A 15,957-nucleotide genomic window follows, 5' to 3' on the forward strand; every position below is an offset into this window, starting at 1 on the left:
GTTTGTGCTAGCACTCTTCAGAGACCTGAATAAGCGCTTCCTTACCTGACACCTACGTGTGGAGTTTTGTTTTTTGTCATTGGATTGTCTGGTTTGAGTTTTTCTTATGTTGTAAATACGTAGGTGAAGTGAAGAAATTTTCTACCCTGAAAAAAATAAGTTTTGAGTAGACTTGATCTATTCCTTAAGGTAATTTCATCTTTTGCCCCAGAACAAAGGTGACATGATGTAGGGAAGTTAGGAGAGTCACACGATTTTGGAAAGAGACCTGGGCGGTAGGGGAATTTGCATCCATGCCATGGTTCTAGAATTGGAAAATCAGTGTTATATTTAAAGAAGACACACATTGGCTACACAGAACAAGATCAGCTAACTTTTAACTTCTAGAATCAGATTGCCAAGAAAGAAGACCAAATTTTAAAGTAAATAATTTACTGTTTCCTCCTCTTCTGAATTTAAAAAGAGTATCTTTTAAAATCATTTCTGATGTTTCAGAGAGAACCATGAGAGCATAGCTTTGTATCAATAGCTTTAAAAAAAGAGAATTGAGAACAGGTTGATGCATTGGCAGATAAGGTTAAATGCATATAAAAGGTAATGCATTCTTGCAACATCTAGAAGAACATAGCACAATGATGGTGAGTCTATAATCTCCAGGTTTACTCTTTCTAAACAGATACGGAACAGTATAATTGGTGATTTTTCCCCTAAGAATTAAATTTTGTTTGTTTTTTCAACTGGCAGCGGGGGCTTTGGAATCAGAGTTGAGAGTTAAGATACCAACTGTGCCATCTTCACACTGTGGAGACTTGGGCTGATTGTTTAATCTTTGAGCTTTTATTGTTTTAAACTGTGAAGAGCAATACGTACCTCAGAGGTTCTTGAGGATATTGAAGTGCTTTAGAGAAAGCCTACCACCTAGTAGGTGTTTATTAAGTAATGAATGATAGAGAAAGTAATTTAAATCTCAAATTTCAGTGCTGAAATGTGGAAGTAAATACACAAAACAACCGTGTGATTCTAGGTGACTTTGGAATTTTGACAAGAGCCTCTGTTTATTGCTTCCCTTTAGTCCATTTCTTGATGAGTTTTTCCGCAAACACTTTTGATTAACTGAACGCTGAATTTGAGGAAGTCAAGACCTCAAGAAATTAATGACCTCTCAAAACAGTGGTTTAGTAGAGTAACGAGGGTCTGCATCCATTTTTATTATCACTATTTACTGGATGTGATCATATTTACAAATAGAAAAGCTACCATTTACTTCTGGTTACTATGTACCAAGTGCTGTACCAAATACTTTATGAATGTCTCATTTAATCCCGGTAATAACTTGAGACATAAGTATTATGGCTCTCACTATATAAATGAGAAGATGAGATACACTCTTTTAATAATATGTCTAAGCCTCCATAGCTGGGAAGACTTAAAAGCCAGGATAGTACCTTTTCAAGTTAGCATCTGTGCTTTGGAACCACCTAATTTGATGATAGGTTAGCTCTTTGAAATGCTAATACACAGAATTTTTTGAGGGAATGGTTGGTCTTTAGAAGCTTTGAAACATTTCATGCCTGATTAGGACTTGGGAAGATCCAAGGAATTGATTGCATATGTCCAGTGCCACTTTTTTTTTTTTTTTGCGGTACGCGGGCCTCTCACTGTTGTGGCTTCTCCCGTTGCGGAGCACAGGCTCCGGATGCGCAGGCTCAGCGGCCATGGCTCACGGGCCCAGCCGCTCCGCGGCATGTGGGATCTTCCCAGACCGGGGCACGAACCCGTGTCCCCTGCATTGGCAGGTTCACTCTCAACCACTGCGCCACCAGGGAAGCCCCAGTGCCACTTTTTTTGAACTAATTTTTCTGGTGTTTCAATTTAGATTTTGGTCCATCCAAGACAAGTACAGAATGCTGTGGAATGACTGCCTAATGGGTATTTCTTAGCCTTGACTATACAAAAGAATCACCTGGGGAGCTTTAAAATGCAAACCACAGAAAAACAAAACAACCCCCCCCAAGCCCAGTCCCCATTCCTAGATATTCTCCCCCCTCCAGTTTTATTGAGATGTAATTGACATATAACATTGTATTAGTTGAAGGTGTACAACATAATGATTTGATATGGGTATATATTGTGAAAAATTACCCCAATAAATTTAGTTACCATCCATCATCACCTCACATAGTTACAATTTTTTTTTTCTTGTGATGAGAAGTTTTAAGATGTATTCTCTTAGCAACTTTCAAGTATATAATATAGTGCTGGCAACTGTGTTCACCATGCTGGACGTTACATCCCCAGAACCTATTTATCATATAACTGGAAGAAGTTTGTACCTTTTGGCCACCTTCATCCATCCCCAGAGCTGTCTCTGGTAACCACCAATCTGCAGTCTGTTCTTTGTTTCTATGAGTTTTTTTTTTTTTTCTTTTTTAAGATTCCACATATAAGTGACATCATAAAGTGTCGTCCTTCTCTGTCTGACTTATTTCACTGAGGTTGAAGGTGCATGCATGCTGTTGCATGTAGCAGGACTTTCTTCTTTTTGATGGCTCAATAATAGTTTCCTAGATACTCTGATGTAAACTGAACGATGTCATAAGTCTTCTGGAGACTTCTGGAGGCCCAGCTCTGGGATGTCTCAGATCAGCCCCCCAGGAACATTGGAGTCACACTCTTGGGTCCCGGTTTGCTTGGTATTCTGGCTCTGCAGACCGGGGCTGCTCTCACACCTTACTACCCTCACCCTCACTCTGTGTGGTGGTGGAGGAGAGTGGGGCAGGGAGGGGAAACCATGGTCAGCATTCTCATCATTCCAGTCCGTGCGATCTTCCAGGAAGAGCTGCTCGGAAGGTTATCAGCTATCCAGTGCCGGTTCTTGGGATATAACCTTTCCACTGTTTATTTATACTTTGGATATATTGGCTCTGTGTTGTTTGGTTTCTTATTCGAGTACCATTCCAGAGCCATGTGCCATGTTTATAAAGATCGAACATAAGTCAATGAGCTATTCCCAGTGTTGGTCACCCACAGGTGCTAGTTTCTTTTGATGGGATCAAATTTTCCCACCTTTTCTTTTCTCCTTCACCATTGTCATCCTCTTCACAACCTAACTTCTCTCCTGTTCCCTCTACTTCACAACCTTCCTTAATTTGAACAATGAGAGATGGCAATAAGTCCAGATGTGGATGATAGTCTAGACAGCAGAGGATTTTGTTTTTTAACATCTTTATTGGAGTGTAACTGCTTTACAATGGTGTATTAGTTTCTGCTGTATAACAAAGTGAATCAGCTATACATAGACATATATCCCCCTATCTCCTCCCTCTTGCGTCTCCCTCCCACCCTCCCTATCCCACCCCTCTAGGTGGTCACAGAGCACCGAGCTTATCTCCCTGTGCTATCTGGCTGCTTCCCACTAGCTAGCTGTTTTACATTTGGTAGTGTATATATGTCCATGCCACTCTCTCACTTCGTCCCGGCTTCCCCTTCCCCCTCCCTGTGTCCTCAGGTCCATTCTCTAGTAGGGACAGCAGAGGATTTTGGGCAGATGAGTAGTTTGCTGTTTCCAGACTGCCCTATTGGAGCACAAAGTCTGTGGAAATATGGTATTAGCAGGTTACCAGTTGGAGCACAAAACTAACTCTTAACTAGCAAATATTTGTCCACAGTAATTTAAACCATTTTTTATTCAGTTTACACATGAGGGGGCAGTATGGTACTTAGAAAGTAAATGCTCTGTTGAAATTGTTTATTTCTGTTGGTATACAGTAGTTTTTAGGTGAGAACTTTTAGACCGTGAATATAATTCTGACACGTTTGTTAGCTATTAAATGTGATACATATATGCGATACGCTCACGCGTATACACAGGTCATGTTTTTATTCAAGTATATAAATAATAATCTCCTTGTAACAGTGGGGCTTTCACACAGGGCCTTTTATTGTGAGTTTTATATTTACAGTTTGTTTAATGCTAGCTGGCTTTCTTCGAGCATCTACCTTTAGAACATCAGCCTTCTGGAGATACAGTGTCAGGGTGATGTCTAAATATTTTATGTTATGACTTCATTGAGGGCTGAAGGGACTCCAGTGTTATTGGGGACAGGAAGCTTCTGAACTCAGGTCTTGGCAGCTATGAAAATTTTATTATGAATCACCTCTGTATGATATGCTTCCCTTTATGGCATAGTTTGCTTTTCTCAAGAGAAAAAAAAAAATTGCTGAGCAAAGAAGCAGCACGTTTTAATTAATGTTGTTATTGCTGATAGATGGATGACACTGTAGATAATCAAGGTGCTGATACTCTAGGTTTCATAAATGGAGGGGAAATATTTAAGAGAAGTTGGAAGGTATTAAACGAATTGGTGAAATCTACGAAGCATTTTCTGAAAAATGCGCGTGGGAATCCGAAAGGTAATTTCGTAAAGCACAGGCTATTTTTAAATGTGTAAAAAATATTTGCGGTCATATGTTTCTGTTTCTGTAGTTTGAAAAAAAAATTGAGACTAGCATTTTGGCATAGATATAACTCTGTGTGAAATTGAATGGGATATTTGTTTTTAATATTTTACCCCGATTACTTCCTTTGTGGATGAAGAGCTGTGGTATTGTCTACATCTGGTGAAGATAGTTATACTTGTTTAGTTTGGGCATGAATCTGTTTTTAAATATAATGATTTGATGCTGCTTTTACTTAATTTTAATGAGAAATTTTATTTTGAAATCTCTGTTAAAAAATAAAGACTTACGGCTTAATACCCAAAATTTGAAGGCATGGATTTTTGGCTCCAACAGTCCCTTTTGGATGAACTCCAAATGTTGTTCGGTACTGGTATGACTGTTGGAAAACCCAGGTTTCTGTTCATGGAAAACAATTAATGTCCTTCATGTTTTGATGGCAGATTTTTAGGACCCTGCCTGACGCCACACTGCCTGAGCCAGTCACCCTGTCAGCATCACCCCCGAATGCTCCACCAAGGCAATCGAAGAGACAGGGCCAGAGGACTAAGAGACCCGTGGCTGTGTATAATCTTTGTCTTGAACTGGAAGATGGTAAGATGTTAATTACATGTTTCTTCTTGATAGTCTGTTGCGAATATGGCAAAGCCTATGACCCCAGGGCGGGCCATGGTCTTCCATCCTTTGGATTTTAACTTCTTTTCCCCTTAAGATTATGATTTTTGAGATTAACGGGGCGGGGGGGTGGTAAATCTTTCCTTGTCAGGGAGAGAATGCACGTTTCAGTTTTGTGTTTGTCTTTGTTATTCACAGTTCTTTTTTTACTTTGAAAAGACAGCTAAAATTTCTTTTTGGGGAGACTTGTGTGACCTCCTGTGAGGTTACATAACCCCGAGACAAATGGAAGAGGAACTAAAATGAAAGTAGATCTTTCATGAGAGGAGCAGATTGGAGTCTGATGTTAAATGCATTGAGATCAAAGGCACGGGTCCCTGTGGCGCTGGGGTCTGTGCTTCTGCACCGTCCGGTTTTCTGACTTTCTTGTAAGGCAAGAAAGTGGGGTGGGGTGGCAAATTGACCACGGTCGGGGGCTAGGCTGAGTGGACCGAGCTGCAGTGGGACTCTGACCAGTGGAAGTCCTTACTTTCCATCCAAGCCACGCTGTTCCAACTCTCTGTTGTCATGTGGCCACCTTGTCTCAGTATTGCCAGATTGCCTCGTTTTTTACTGGAGCCTAGAAACTGGAATTTTAAACACTGATCCCTACAAAACAAGGCTGTGAGCCATAGCGAGACCCCAGTTGCTGATTTGTAATCACGTAGTTATTGGCGTGGAGAATAAGATCGAAACTACCAAGGTTTTATTGGTTTGGAGGTGTGAGGTGATTGTCAAAGGGAAGGAGGAAATGAAGATAGAAACATACAATACCTCCATCGTAAGCAGCTGTATAATGAAATGTCACATAGCTAATATCCAAAGACCCATGCAAGCAGGTGACACCGGTCTTTAACTAACTCTCAGGGGATCTGTACACGAGGACTCAGAATGCCTCCTGTAGTGTGTGTGTGTGTGTGTGTGTGTGTGTGTGTGTGTATACACTTATATATTACACACACACACATATACACATGCACACACGTTAGTTTTAAAATCAGATCCTCATTTTCTAGAGAATGGGCATGATTTATTCAAGTCAACCTGTACTTTCAGAGCTTCCTTTTAGCCCTTAGTTTCAGCTTCTGAGCCCAGCCAACTTCTTATTCTCTGTTTCTTTTCTCGTGTTCACTCTCTCAACGGAGTTGCTAATAAGGAGTAAAGCTGACTGGTTTGAATTGAGCCTTGTCTTATCTATCACTTGTCCTCTGGTGGAAGTGTTAAACAATTCGTGAACGAGGCAAATGTTGGAAAGTAGGAGGGGAGCAATATCAAGGCGATGTAAAACAATACCTACTTGGGCTCATCGGCCCTTGAGCAAAACTGAATTGACTCTGTTTCATAAAGGTAATGACCAAAGAGGGAATCACATCTACTTTGGGGGGTATTTTTAGGAATTGAATCAGAATAGCCAGTCATGTGTACATAGTTTACTAATTTTTTGATCATTGGGTTGCTGAATGATTATTATTAATGGGTAAGAAGCTGCTGAAGTGGTATTTAGCACATCTTTTATGGGAATACTCAAAATGGTGTACAATCATAGCTTTCCTAATTTTTAGGCCATATATAAATTCTGTACAACTCTTTAATTTTAAGGGAAAAAAGAAGATGGACAAATATTTAATTCCTGTAGTCTGTTTTTACGTTCACCATCTATATGATGTCTTATTGTACATTTTGTCTTTTTATAACTTTACATTGATCCTTCTGGATTGCAGCCTTTGATTTTTCCGGAAGTTGTTAGAATCAGAAAAGCCCATGATTTTGGTCATGGGGTGATTTTGTTTTATCTTACAGGTCATAAGATAAAGCAATTAAAACCTGTTATTTATCCTCTCCCCTCCCCCACCTATTATTTGTAGCTAAGCTTTAGTGAAACTCAAGCTGTGTGAAAAAGAATTATTTCAGGGAGAACAAAGTGGGATCCGTGTTTTGCATATTCTAAAAAAAGAAATAAATGAAGAGGTGGTGAAAATGCTTTTGAAAGGAAGCATACAAGGAAAGGATATTAAAAGGCTATGTTGTTGATTATTACTTAGCACATTGAAAACTCTACCCTTTCAAAAAAAAAAAAAAATCTCTTCTTATCACCAAGACTTAAATGTTTTTCAGTAGCCTGAGTCATCTAATTGTCAACTCTATTTGAAATTTTCAAAAGTTTAATCTTTTTATGTATTTTTTCTTATTGATGGTAGTTGAGTCACTTTCCATGCTTATCTAGTTTTGGTTAAGGTATGCATTAGTAGCCAACTTTGGTTGATGATTTTTCCAAATTTTTTAGTTTATTGTGAGTCCGATAGAAGGTTTAAATGCAAGTATGTTTCCACCTTTACCCTCCCCCCATTTATTCACTGTAGTACAAGTTAAATTTGACTTAATAAAATCCAGGACAAATTATTTTTGTTTAAGTTTAGGTAGATTATTTGCCAAGATTCAAGGAACTAGTTTGAATGACTGGAGAGTTTCCTCAGCTGTATGATTTGGTCACAGATTTGGTATTTGAGTGAAGTGGTTTTGTGGTATGTTATTTCTTCTGCATTGAGTAAGGTATGAAACCATGCGATGGACCCAACAGGCAACCCTGGAAAACACTCAGAATTGGTTTCAGTTCAGCATTAGGCAGATCAGAAAGTCGTCATTAGCAGTCAGCAAGCCTGTTAGCATGAGCTGAAGTAGGATAGACCTAGAAGTGGAGAATCCTAGCTTAGCTGGTGTGAAATAGGAGAGACGCCCTCCGCTGCTAGACATCGTTTTTCAACCCCGCCCCCCAAGTTTAATTAAAGACACTTAATATCTTTACTTTAACAAAGGCTTTAATTGGTATTGGCACATTTAGCCATACTGCATACACAATGCTCATTTATTTTCCTTTTTAATGTGATTTAATGGCATTAAACTTGTTATTTGCAGAAGACTTTAGAATTCTAGTTACTTGCTTAAAGATCTCTGTTGATGATTAAGATGAACTGAAATGGATATATTATCTAGCTAGATTTCTTTAAATAGAGCAGCTGTTAAATTTTTTCTGAAATTCTTTTTATTATTTTGTAGAAGCCATATCGTTCATTTTCATATAGCATTTAATAGTCTCACAAACCTCAAAGCTGAGTAGATTTGGCTACGTCAGTTGTTGGGAAATAGCAAAATATGAGGTAGGCTGCTAAGTGCTAAAAAGAAGATGAAAAAATCAAAGGCTTCCTTTTATTTCGTTCTCAGGTTATCTTTGTGTTTTTATTTCCTTAGAAGTGGTAGTAACGTAACTCAAAAAGTTCAGTGTATGTTGTGTTTTTGTTTATACCTTCCCACTCCAAATTTATGTCCTTCCTACCTCTTTTTTTTTTTTTTTTTTTTTTTTTTTGCGGTGTGCGAGCCTCTCACTGTTGTGGCCTCTCCCGTTGCAGAGCACAGGCTCCGGACGCGCAGGCTCAGCGGCCATGGCTCACGGGCCCAGCCGCTCCGAGGCATGTGGGATCTTCCCAGACCGGGGCACGAACCCGTGTCCCCTGCATTGGCAGGCGGACTCTCAACCACTGCGCCACCAGGGAAGCCCTACCTATTTTTTTAATTATATAAATTTCAAGTGTACAGCATTATAATTTGACATCTGTGTACACTACACAGTGATCACCGCCACAGGTCTAGTTATCATCCATCACCATACACTTGACCCCGTTTACCCCTTTCATCCACTCCCCAACCTTCTTCCTCTCTGGTAACCACTAATCTGTTCTCTGTATCTATGTGTTTGTTTTATTTTGTTCATTTGTTTTGTTTTTTAAGATTTCAGATGTGAGTGAAATCATATGGTATTTGTCTTTCTCTCTCTGACTTACTTCATATAGCAGAATGCCTCCAATGTCCATCTGTGCTGTCACAAATATCAAGATTTCATTCTTTGTCATGGCTGAGTTGCATACATACATATACAATATGTATGGTACACATATATATATTCATCTATTGATGGACACTTAACGTTGTTTCCATATCTTGACTATTGTAAATAATGCTGCAATGAAAATTGGGGTGCATGTGTCTTTTTGAATTAATGTTTTTGTGTTCTTTGGATAAATACCCAGAAGAGGAATAGCTGGGTCATATGGTAGCTCTCTTCTTAACTCTTTGAAGAACCTCCATACTGTTTTCCCTAGTGGCTGCACCAAGTTATATTTCCAGAAACGGTGTACTAGGGTTCCCTTTTCTCCATGTTCTCTCCAGCATTTGTTATTTATTGTCTTTGTTAATAGCCATTCTAACAGGTATGAGGTGATAGCTCATTGTGGTTTTGATTTGCATTTTCCTAACAATGGATGATATTGAACACCTTTTCATGAGTCTTTTGGCCATCTCTCTGTGTTGTTTTGGAAAACGTCTGTTCACATCCTCTGACCATTTTTCAGTTGGGTTGTTTTATTTATTTATTTTTGCTTTTGTTGTTAAGTTGTATGAGTTCTTTATATATTTTGATATTTTTAGATATTAATGCCTTATTGGATATGTGATTTGCTAATATCATCTCGCATTCAGTAGGTTACCTTTTCATTTGGTTGATCGTTTCCTTCGCTGTGCAGAAGCTTTTTAGTTTGATGTAGTCTCATTTGTTTATTTTTCCTTTTGTTTCCCTTGCCTTTGAAGTCAGATCCACAAAAACATAGCCAAGACCGATGTCAGTGATGTTACCACCTCTGTTTTCTTCTAGGAATTTTATGGTTTCACCTCCTACATTCAAGTGTTTAATCCATTTTGAGTTGATTTTTGTGTGTGGTGTAAGATAGTGGTCTAGTTTCATTCTTTTGCATGTTGCTGTCCAGTTTTCCCAATGCTGTTTATTGAAGAGACTGTCATTTCTCCATTGTATGTTATTTGCTCCTTTGTCATAATTTAATGGTCCATATATGTGAAGGTTTATTTCTGGACTCTCATTCTGTTCTGTTGATCTGTGTGTCTGTTTTTGTTCCAGTACCACGCTGTTTAGATTACTATAGCTTTGTAGTATAGTTGCAAGACAAGGAGTGTAATACCTCCAGCTTTGTTGTTCTTCCTCAAGATTGTTTTGGCCATTTGGGGTCTTTTGTGGTTCCATACAATTTTTAGAGTCATTTGTTCTGCTTCTGTGAAATATGCCATTGGCATTTTGTTAGGGATTTCATTGAATCTGTAGAGAGCATGGATATTTTGGCAATATAAATTCTTCTAATCCATGAGCATGGAATATCTTTCCATATATTTGTGTTTTCTTCAGTTTCTTTCCAGTGCCTTATAATTTTCAGTTTACAGGTCTTTCACCTCCTTGGTTAAATTGATTTCCAGGTATTTCATTCTTTTTGTTGCAATTGTAAATGGGATTGTTTTCTTAGTTTCTGTTTATGGTAGTTTGCTATTAGTGTATATAAATGCCACAGATTTCTGTATATTGATTTTGTATCCTGCAACGTTAATGAATTCATTTATTCTAACTGTTTTTTTGATGGAGGCTTTAGGGTTTTCTCTGTATGGTATCATGTCATCTGTGGGTAGTGACAGTTTTACTTCTTCCTTTCTGGTTTGGATGTCTTTTATTTCTTTTTCTTACCTAATTGTTGTGGCTAGGACTTTCATACTATGTTGAATAAAAGTAAGGCGAGAGCGGGCATCCTTGTCTTTTTCCTGATCTTACAGGACAAGCTTTTAACTTTTCACTGTTAGGATATGATGTTAGCTGTGGGTTCGTCATATATGGCCTCATTATGTAAAGGTACATGCCCTCTATACCAACTTTGTTGAGAGTTTTGAATTTTGTGAAATGCTTTTTTGGCATCTGTTGAGATGATCATATGGTTTTTATCCTTAATTTTGTTGATACGATGTATCATGTCGATTGATTTATGGATGTTGAACCAATCTTACATCCCTGGAATAAATCCCACTTGATCATGATGTAAGATCCTCTTAATGTATTTAATGTATCATTGGATTTCGTTTACTAATATTTTGTTGAGGATTCTTTTCATCTATGTTCATCAAGGATATTGGCTTGTAATTTTCTTTTTTTGTGGTGTTCTTGTTTGGTTTTGGCATCAGGGTAATGCTGGCTTCATAAAATGTGTTTGGAAGATTTCTCTCCTCTTCAGTTTTTTTGGAAGAGTTTGAGAAGGATAGCTATTAAATCTTTGAGTGTTTTGTAGAATTAACCAGTGAAGCCATCTGCCTGGGCTTTTGTTTGTTGGGAGATTTTTGGATTTCTGTTTCAACCTCCTTACTAGTAATTGGTCTATTCCTTCATGATTCAGTTGTGTGTTTCTAGAAATTGATGCACTTCTTCTAGGTTGTCCAATTTGTTAGCTTGTAATTGTCTGTAGTAGTTTCTTATGATTCTTTGTATTTCTCTGGTTGTTACTTCCTGTCTTTGATCACTCATTTTATTTAGTTGAGCCCTCGTTTTTCCCTTGGTGAGTCTAGCTAAAGGCTTGTCGATTTTGTGTTTTCAAAGAACCAGATCGTAGCTTCATTGATCTTTTCTATTGTTTTTTTAAATCTCTTTCATTAATTTCCACTCTTGATTATTTCCTTCCTTCTACTAATTTTGGACGACTTTGTTCTTCTTTTTTCAGTTCCTTTAGGTGTGAAGTTACTGGAGTTTTTCTTGTTTCTTGAGGTAGGCCTGTATTGCTATGAACTTTCTTTGCTACATCTTGTTGATTTTGGCATATCGTATTTCTGTTTTTATTTATCTCTTGGTATTTTTTTATTTCTCCTTTGATTTCTTCAGTGAGCCATTGGTTGCTCAGTAGCATGTTGGCTTATCTCCATGTTTTTGTGGTTTTTCCTTTTGTTTCTTGTGATCGATTTCTAGTTTCATACCATTGTGGTTGGAGAAAATGCTTGATATGATTTCAGTCTTCTTGAGACTTGTCTAGTGACCTAACATGTAATCTGTCTTGGAGAATGTTCCATATGCACTTGAAAAGAGTGTGTATTCTGCTTTTGGATGGAATATTCTGTATTTGTATGTATCTATTAAGTCCATTTGGTCTGATGTGTTGTTTAAATTCAGTGTTTCCATATTAATTTTCTATCTGGATGATCTATCCATTGATATAAGTGAGGTGTTAAAGTCCTCCACTATTATTGTATTGCCTTTAATATCTCTTTATGTCCATTAATATTTGCTTTCCTATATCTTGGTGCTCCTCTGCTGGGTGCATATACATTTATAAATCTTATATCTTCTTGTTGGATTGACCCCTTTATCATTATGTAATGCCCTTCTTTGTCTTTTATTACAGTCTTTGTTTTAAAATCCATTTTGTCTGATATGAGTGTAGTTTCTCCAGCTTTCTTTCATTTCCATTTGCATGGAATGTCTTTTTAAGTCCCTTCACTTTGAGTCTCTGTGTACCCTTTCTTCTGAAATGAGTCTCTCTCCATTCAGCCATTCTGCCTTTGATGGGCAAATTTAGTCTATTTACATTTAAAGTAATTATTAACAGGTATGTACTTATTGTCATTATGTTAATTGTTTCCTGGCTGTTTTTGTAGTTCTCCTCTGTTCATTTCTTCTCTTTCTTGCTTCCTTTGTGTCTTGGTGGGTTTTTGCGCGTGTGCACGCACGTGTGTATGTATGTGTGTTATGCTTACATTCCTTTGTCATTTTCTTTTGTGTGTTTACTGCAAGTTTTTTTCCCTGTTGTTTCAATGAGGTTTACATATAACATCTTAGTAAATAGTAGCCCATTTTAAATTGGTAACCTCTTAAAGCTTTGGAATGTGTCCAAATTTATCTTTTTACTCCCCCCATCACATTTTATACCTTTGATGACACATTTTACATGTCATTTTGTGCATCTTTTAACTAATTGTTTTAATTTTAGTTAAGTTTACTACTTTTGTCTTTTAACCTTCATGTTTGCATTTTAAGTGGTTTCACTACCTGTATTATATATTTACCTTTTCCAGTGATGTTTTTACTTTTATGTGTTTTCTCATTATTAATTAGTGCCATTTCTTTTCAGCTTAAAGAAGTCACTTTAGCATTTCTTGTAGGGCTGGTTTAGTGGTGATAAACTCCTTTAGCTTTAGCTTATCTGGGAAACTCTTAATCTTTCCTTCAATTCTGAATGATAACTTTGTGGGTACAGAATTCTTGGTTGGAAGTTTTTCCTTTCAGCACTTTGAACATGTTGTGTCACTCCCTTCTGGACTGTAAAGTTTCTGCTGAAAAATTTGCTGATAGCCTTATGGGGTTTTTCTTGTATGTAACAAGTTGTTTTTCTTTTGCTGCTTTTAGGATTGTCTCTTTGTCCTTAACTTTTACCATTTTAATTATAATATGTCTTGGTGTGTGTCTTTTTGGTTTCATCTTGCTTGGAACTCTTTGGGCTTCCTGGACCTGGATGTCTCTTTCCTTCCACAGATTAGGGAAGTTTACAGCCACTATTTCTTCAAATAAGTTTTCTGGCCCTTTCTCTCCCTCTTCTCCTTCTGGGACCCCTGTAATATAAATATTCTTCTTCTTGATGTTGTCTCAAAGGTCCCTTAAGGTATCTTCACTTAATTTTTGTTTTCTTTTTGCTGCTCTGTCTGGGTGAGTCCTATTGTTTTCTCTTCCAGCTTGCTCATTCATCCTCCTGCCTCATTTAGTCTGCTGGTGAGCCCATGTAGTGCATTTTTCAGTTCAGTTATAACTTCTGTTTAGTACTTGCTTATATTTTTCTGTCTCTTTGTTGAAGTTCTCACTGTGTTCATCTATTCTTCTCCCAAGTTCAATGACTACCTTTATGACTATTAATTTGAACTCTGTGACAGGTAGATTGCTTATCTTTGTTTCCTTTTGTTCTTTTTCTGAGGCTTTGTCTTTTTCTTTTGTTGGAACCTATTCCCTTGTCTCCTCATTTTGCCTCATTTTGTGTTTGTTTCTATGTATTAGGTAAATCAGCTGTCTCTCCCAGAATTGAAGGAATGGCCTTATTTAGGAGATGCCTTGTGGGGCTCAGAAGTGCATTCCTGACTGGCCACCAGAGCCAGGCATTCAGGGAGTATCCCCTATGTGGGCTGCATGTGCCCTCTTGTGGTGGGAACGTGGCTGCTGGTGCAGTGTCTGGTGGACGGGGCTGGGTCCCGGACCCTTAGTACCTTTTTATATAAAGAGAGACTGTTGTGTTTGTCCCCATATACAAGGAAGGTTCATGAGGCTGTATGAGGTATATTCTTTGCTATTTTCTCTTCAAGGCAGAAGAAACATTTTAAAAGAAGGTTTGGTGAGTGAGAAGAGGATTATCATCTGAATTTTGACTAAGCTCTCCCATTCTTCCTTTACGCTAGCTCTAATTTTAAACACAACTAGACATTCACAGGACTAGTTTTATTTGTATCTTCTTTGGTAATTAGGTATTCTTTGCCTGTCTTCTTTTGTACATGGTATAGCAGTTTGTTTATTTAGACAACAGAAAAGATATGACTTATAAAGAGTTGAAAACAAAATCATCTTGCGAGCCAATTGGCAGGATTTAATATTATTTTAGGGTAGTTCTTACTTTGGGTATCGTTAGGTTGGCACTTTCCCACTTGGATCCCGGATGTGCTAACTGGAGCCCATTTTGTTGAACACGTATTATTGTAGTCCTACAGTGTGGTAGAGAACATGACGAGGATGCAGAACTTTATAGGCAAAAAAGTGAAAATACAACTGTTGAAGGGGAGATGGGGTAACAATAAAGCAGGACCATTTTCCTCCTTTCTTAAAGGAAGAACGTATCCTGATATGCATCAGTCTGTAAAATCAGGGTGGGACAGATCTGTCTTGTAGGAGTCAAGAAGGCCATGGTAAAAGGCTGGTTAAGTAATTTAAGCTTAGGTTGATGTGGGCTTGAGTGAGCTCTAGGAATTGAAAATAAAATGGATATCTGGTAGAAATGTGAAAGCAAGTTGTTGGTACTTCTCCACTGACCAGGTGTGGAGAATGAAGGCAGCTAATCAACACAGATGTCATCAGCCACATTGTAGGCTCATAGGTAAATCTTTTCCTTGTGTTTATGTCTTAGTTTTGTCCTGAGGCTTTTTTTTAATATATATCTTTAGATCATCTTTCCATCAAAAGGAAGAAATCATCTCATCTTGTTAGTGTCTTCAATACATATTGTTATATGTAACTTGTTTAGAAAATAGGTTTGGTATAAATAGTGTATGTGGAAAGCCAGTGGACAGAGAAATGTTAAGTAATAACTGAAATGCTGTGTCTTCTTAGAGAAAGATTAGTCTCATAATTATGAACAATGTAGAGCTCAGTTTTCTCCTACTTTACCTCGCAGACTTATATCCATTCAGTCACAGGCTTATGTAAAGGATGGGCGGCCCCCACCATACTCAAAGATGTTTATTTCTGTAGAAGTCAAGGATGGAGAGCTGACAGTCACGGCAACTATGCACTCTCCAATCTCAGCTCCCAAGGGAGTATCTTTAGAGGGGTAGATTGGGCATTTGGGATTGACATGTACACACTGCTATATTTAAAATAGATAACCAACAAGGACCTACTGTATATCACAGACAACTCTGCTCAATATTCTGTAATAACCTAAATGGGAAAAGAATTTGAAAAAGAATAGATACAGGTATATGTATAACTGAATCACTTTGCTGTATACCTGAAACTAACACAACGTTGTTAATCAACTGTGCTCCAATTAAAAAAAAAAAAAAAAAAAGAAATGACCTTCATGAAAGCATGCTTTCGTAAGTGAATTGTTACTACCCCCGTCCTCCCTCAGATTGTATCAGGACACTTATGTGAGAGAAGAATCACTGTAAAACCATTTTTGATGTGGATTTTCAGAGACCTTCTGCAGCTATTGACATTTCCTTATA

The 15,957-nt window shown here is 37.8% G+C and overlaps 1 protein-coding gene across 3 annotated transcripts in view; it reads left to right on the top strand.

Annotated features, from left to right (window-relative positions):
* The window catches only part of ARHGAP10 (Rho GTPase activating protein 10), a 326,043-nt gene that overhangs the window by 267,755 nt on the left and 42,331 nt on the right, over window positions 1-15,957 (top strand). For all 3 annotated transcript variants that reach the window (XM_060012123.1, XM_060012125.1, XM_060012124.1), the window contains one exon: window positions 4,902-5,052. In XM_060012123.1, coding sequence (XP_059868106.1) covers window positions 4,902-5,052 — 151 coding nt within the window. The remainder of the gene's footprint in view (window positions 1-4,901; window positions 5,053-15,957) is intronic.

This window comes from Delphinus delphis, chromosome 5 (genome assembly GCF_949987515.2).
Source record: "Delphinus delphis chromosome 5, mDelDel1.2, whole genome shotgun sequence".
NCBI lineage: Eukaryota > Metazoa > Chordata > Mammalia > Artiodactyla > Delphinidae > Delphinus > Delphinus delphis.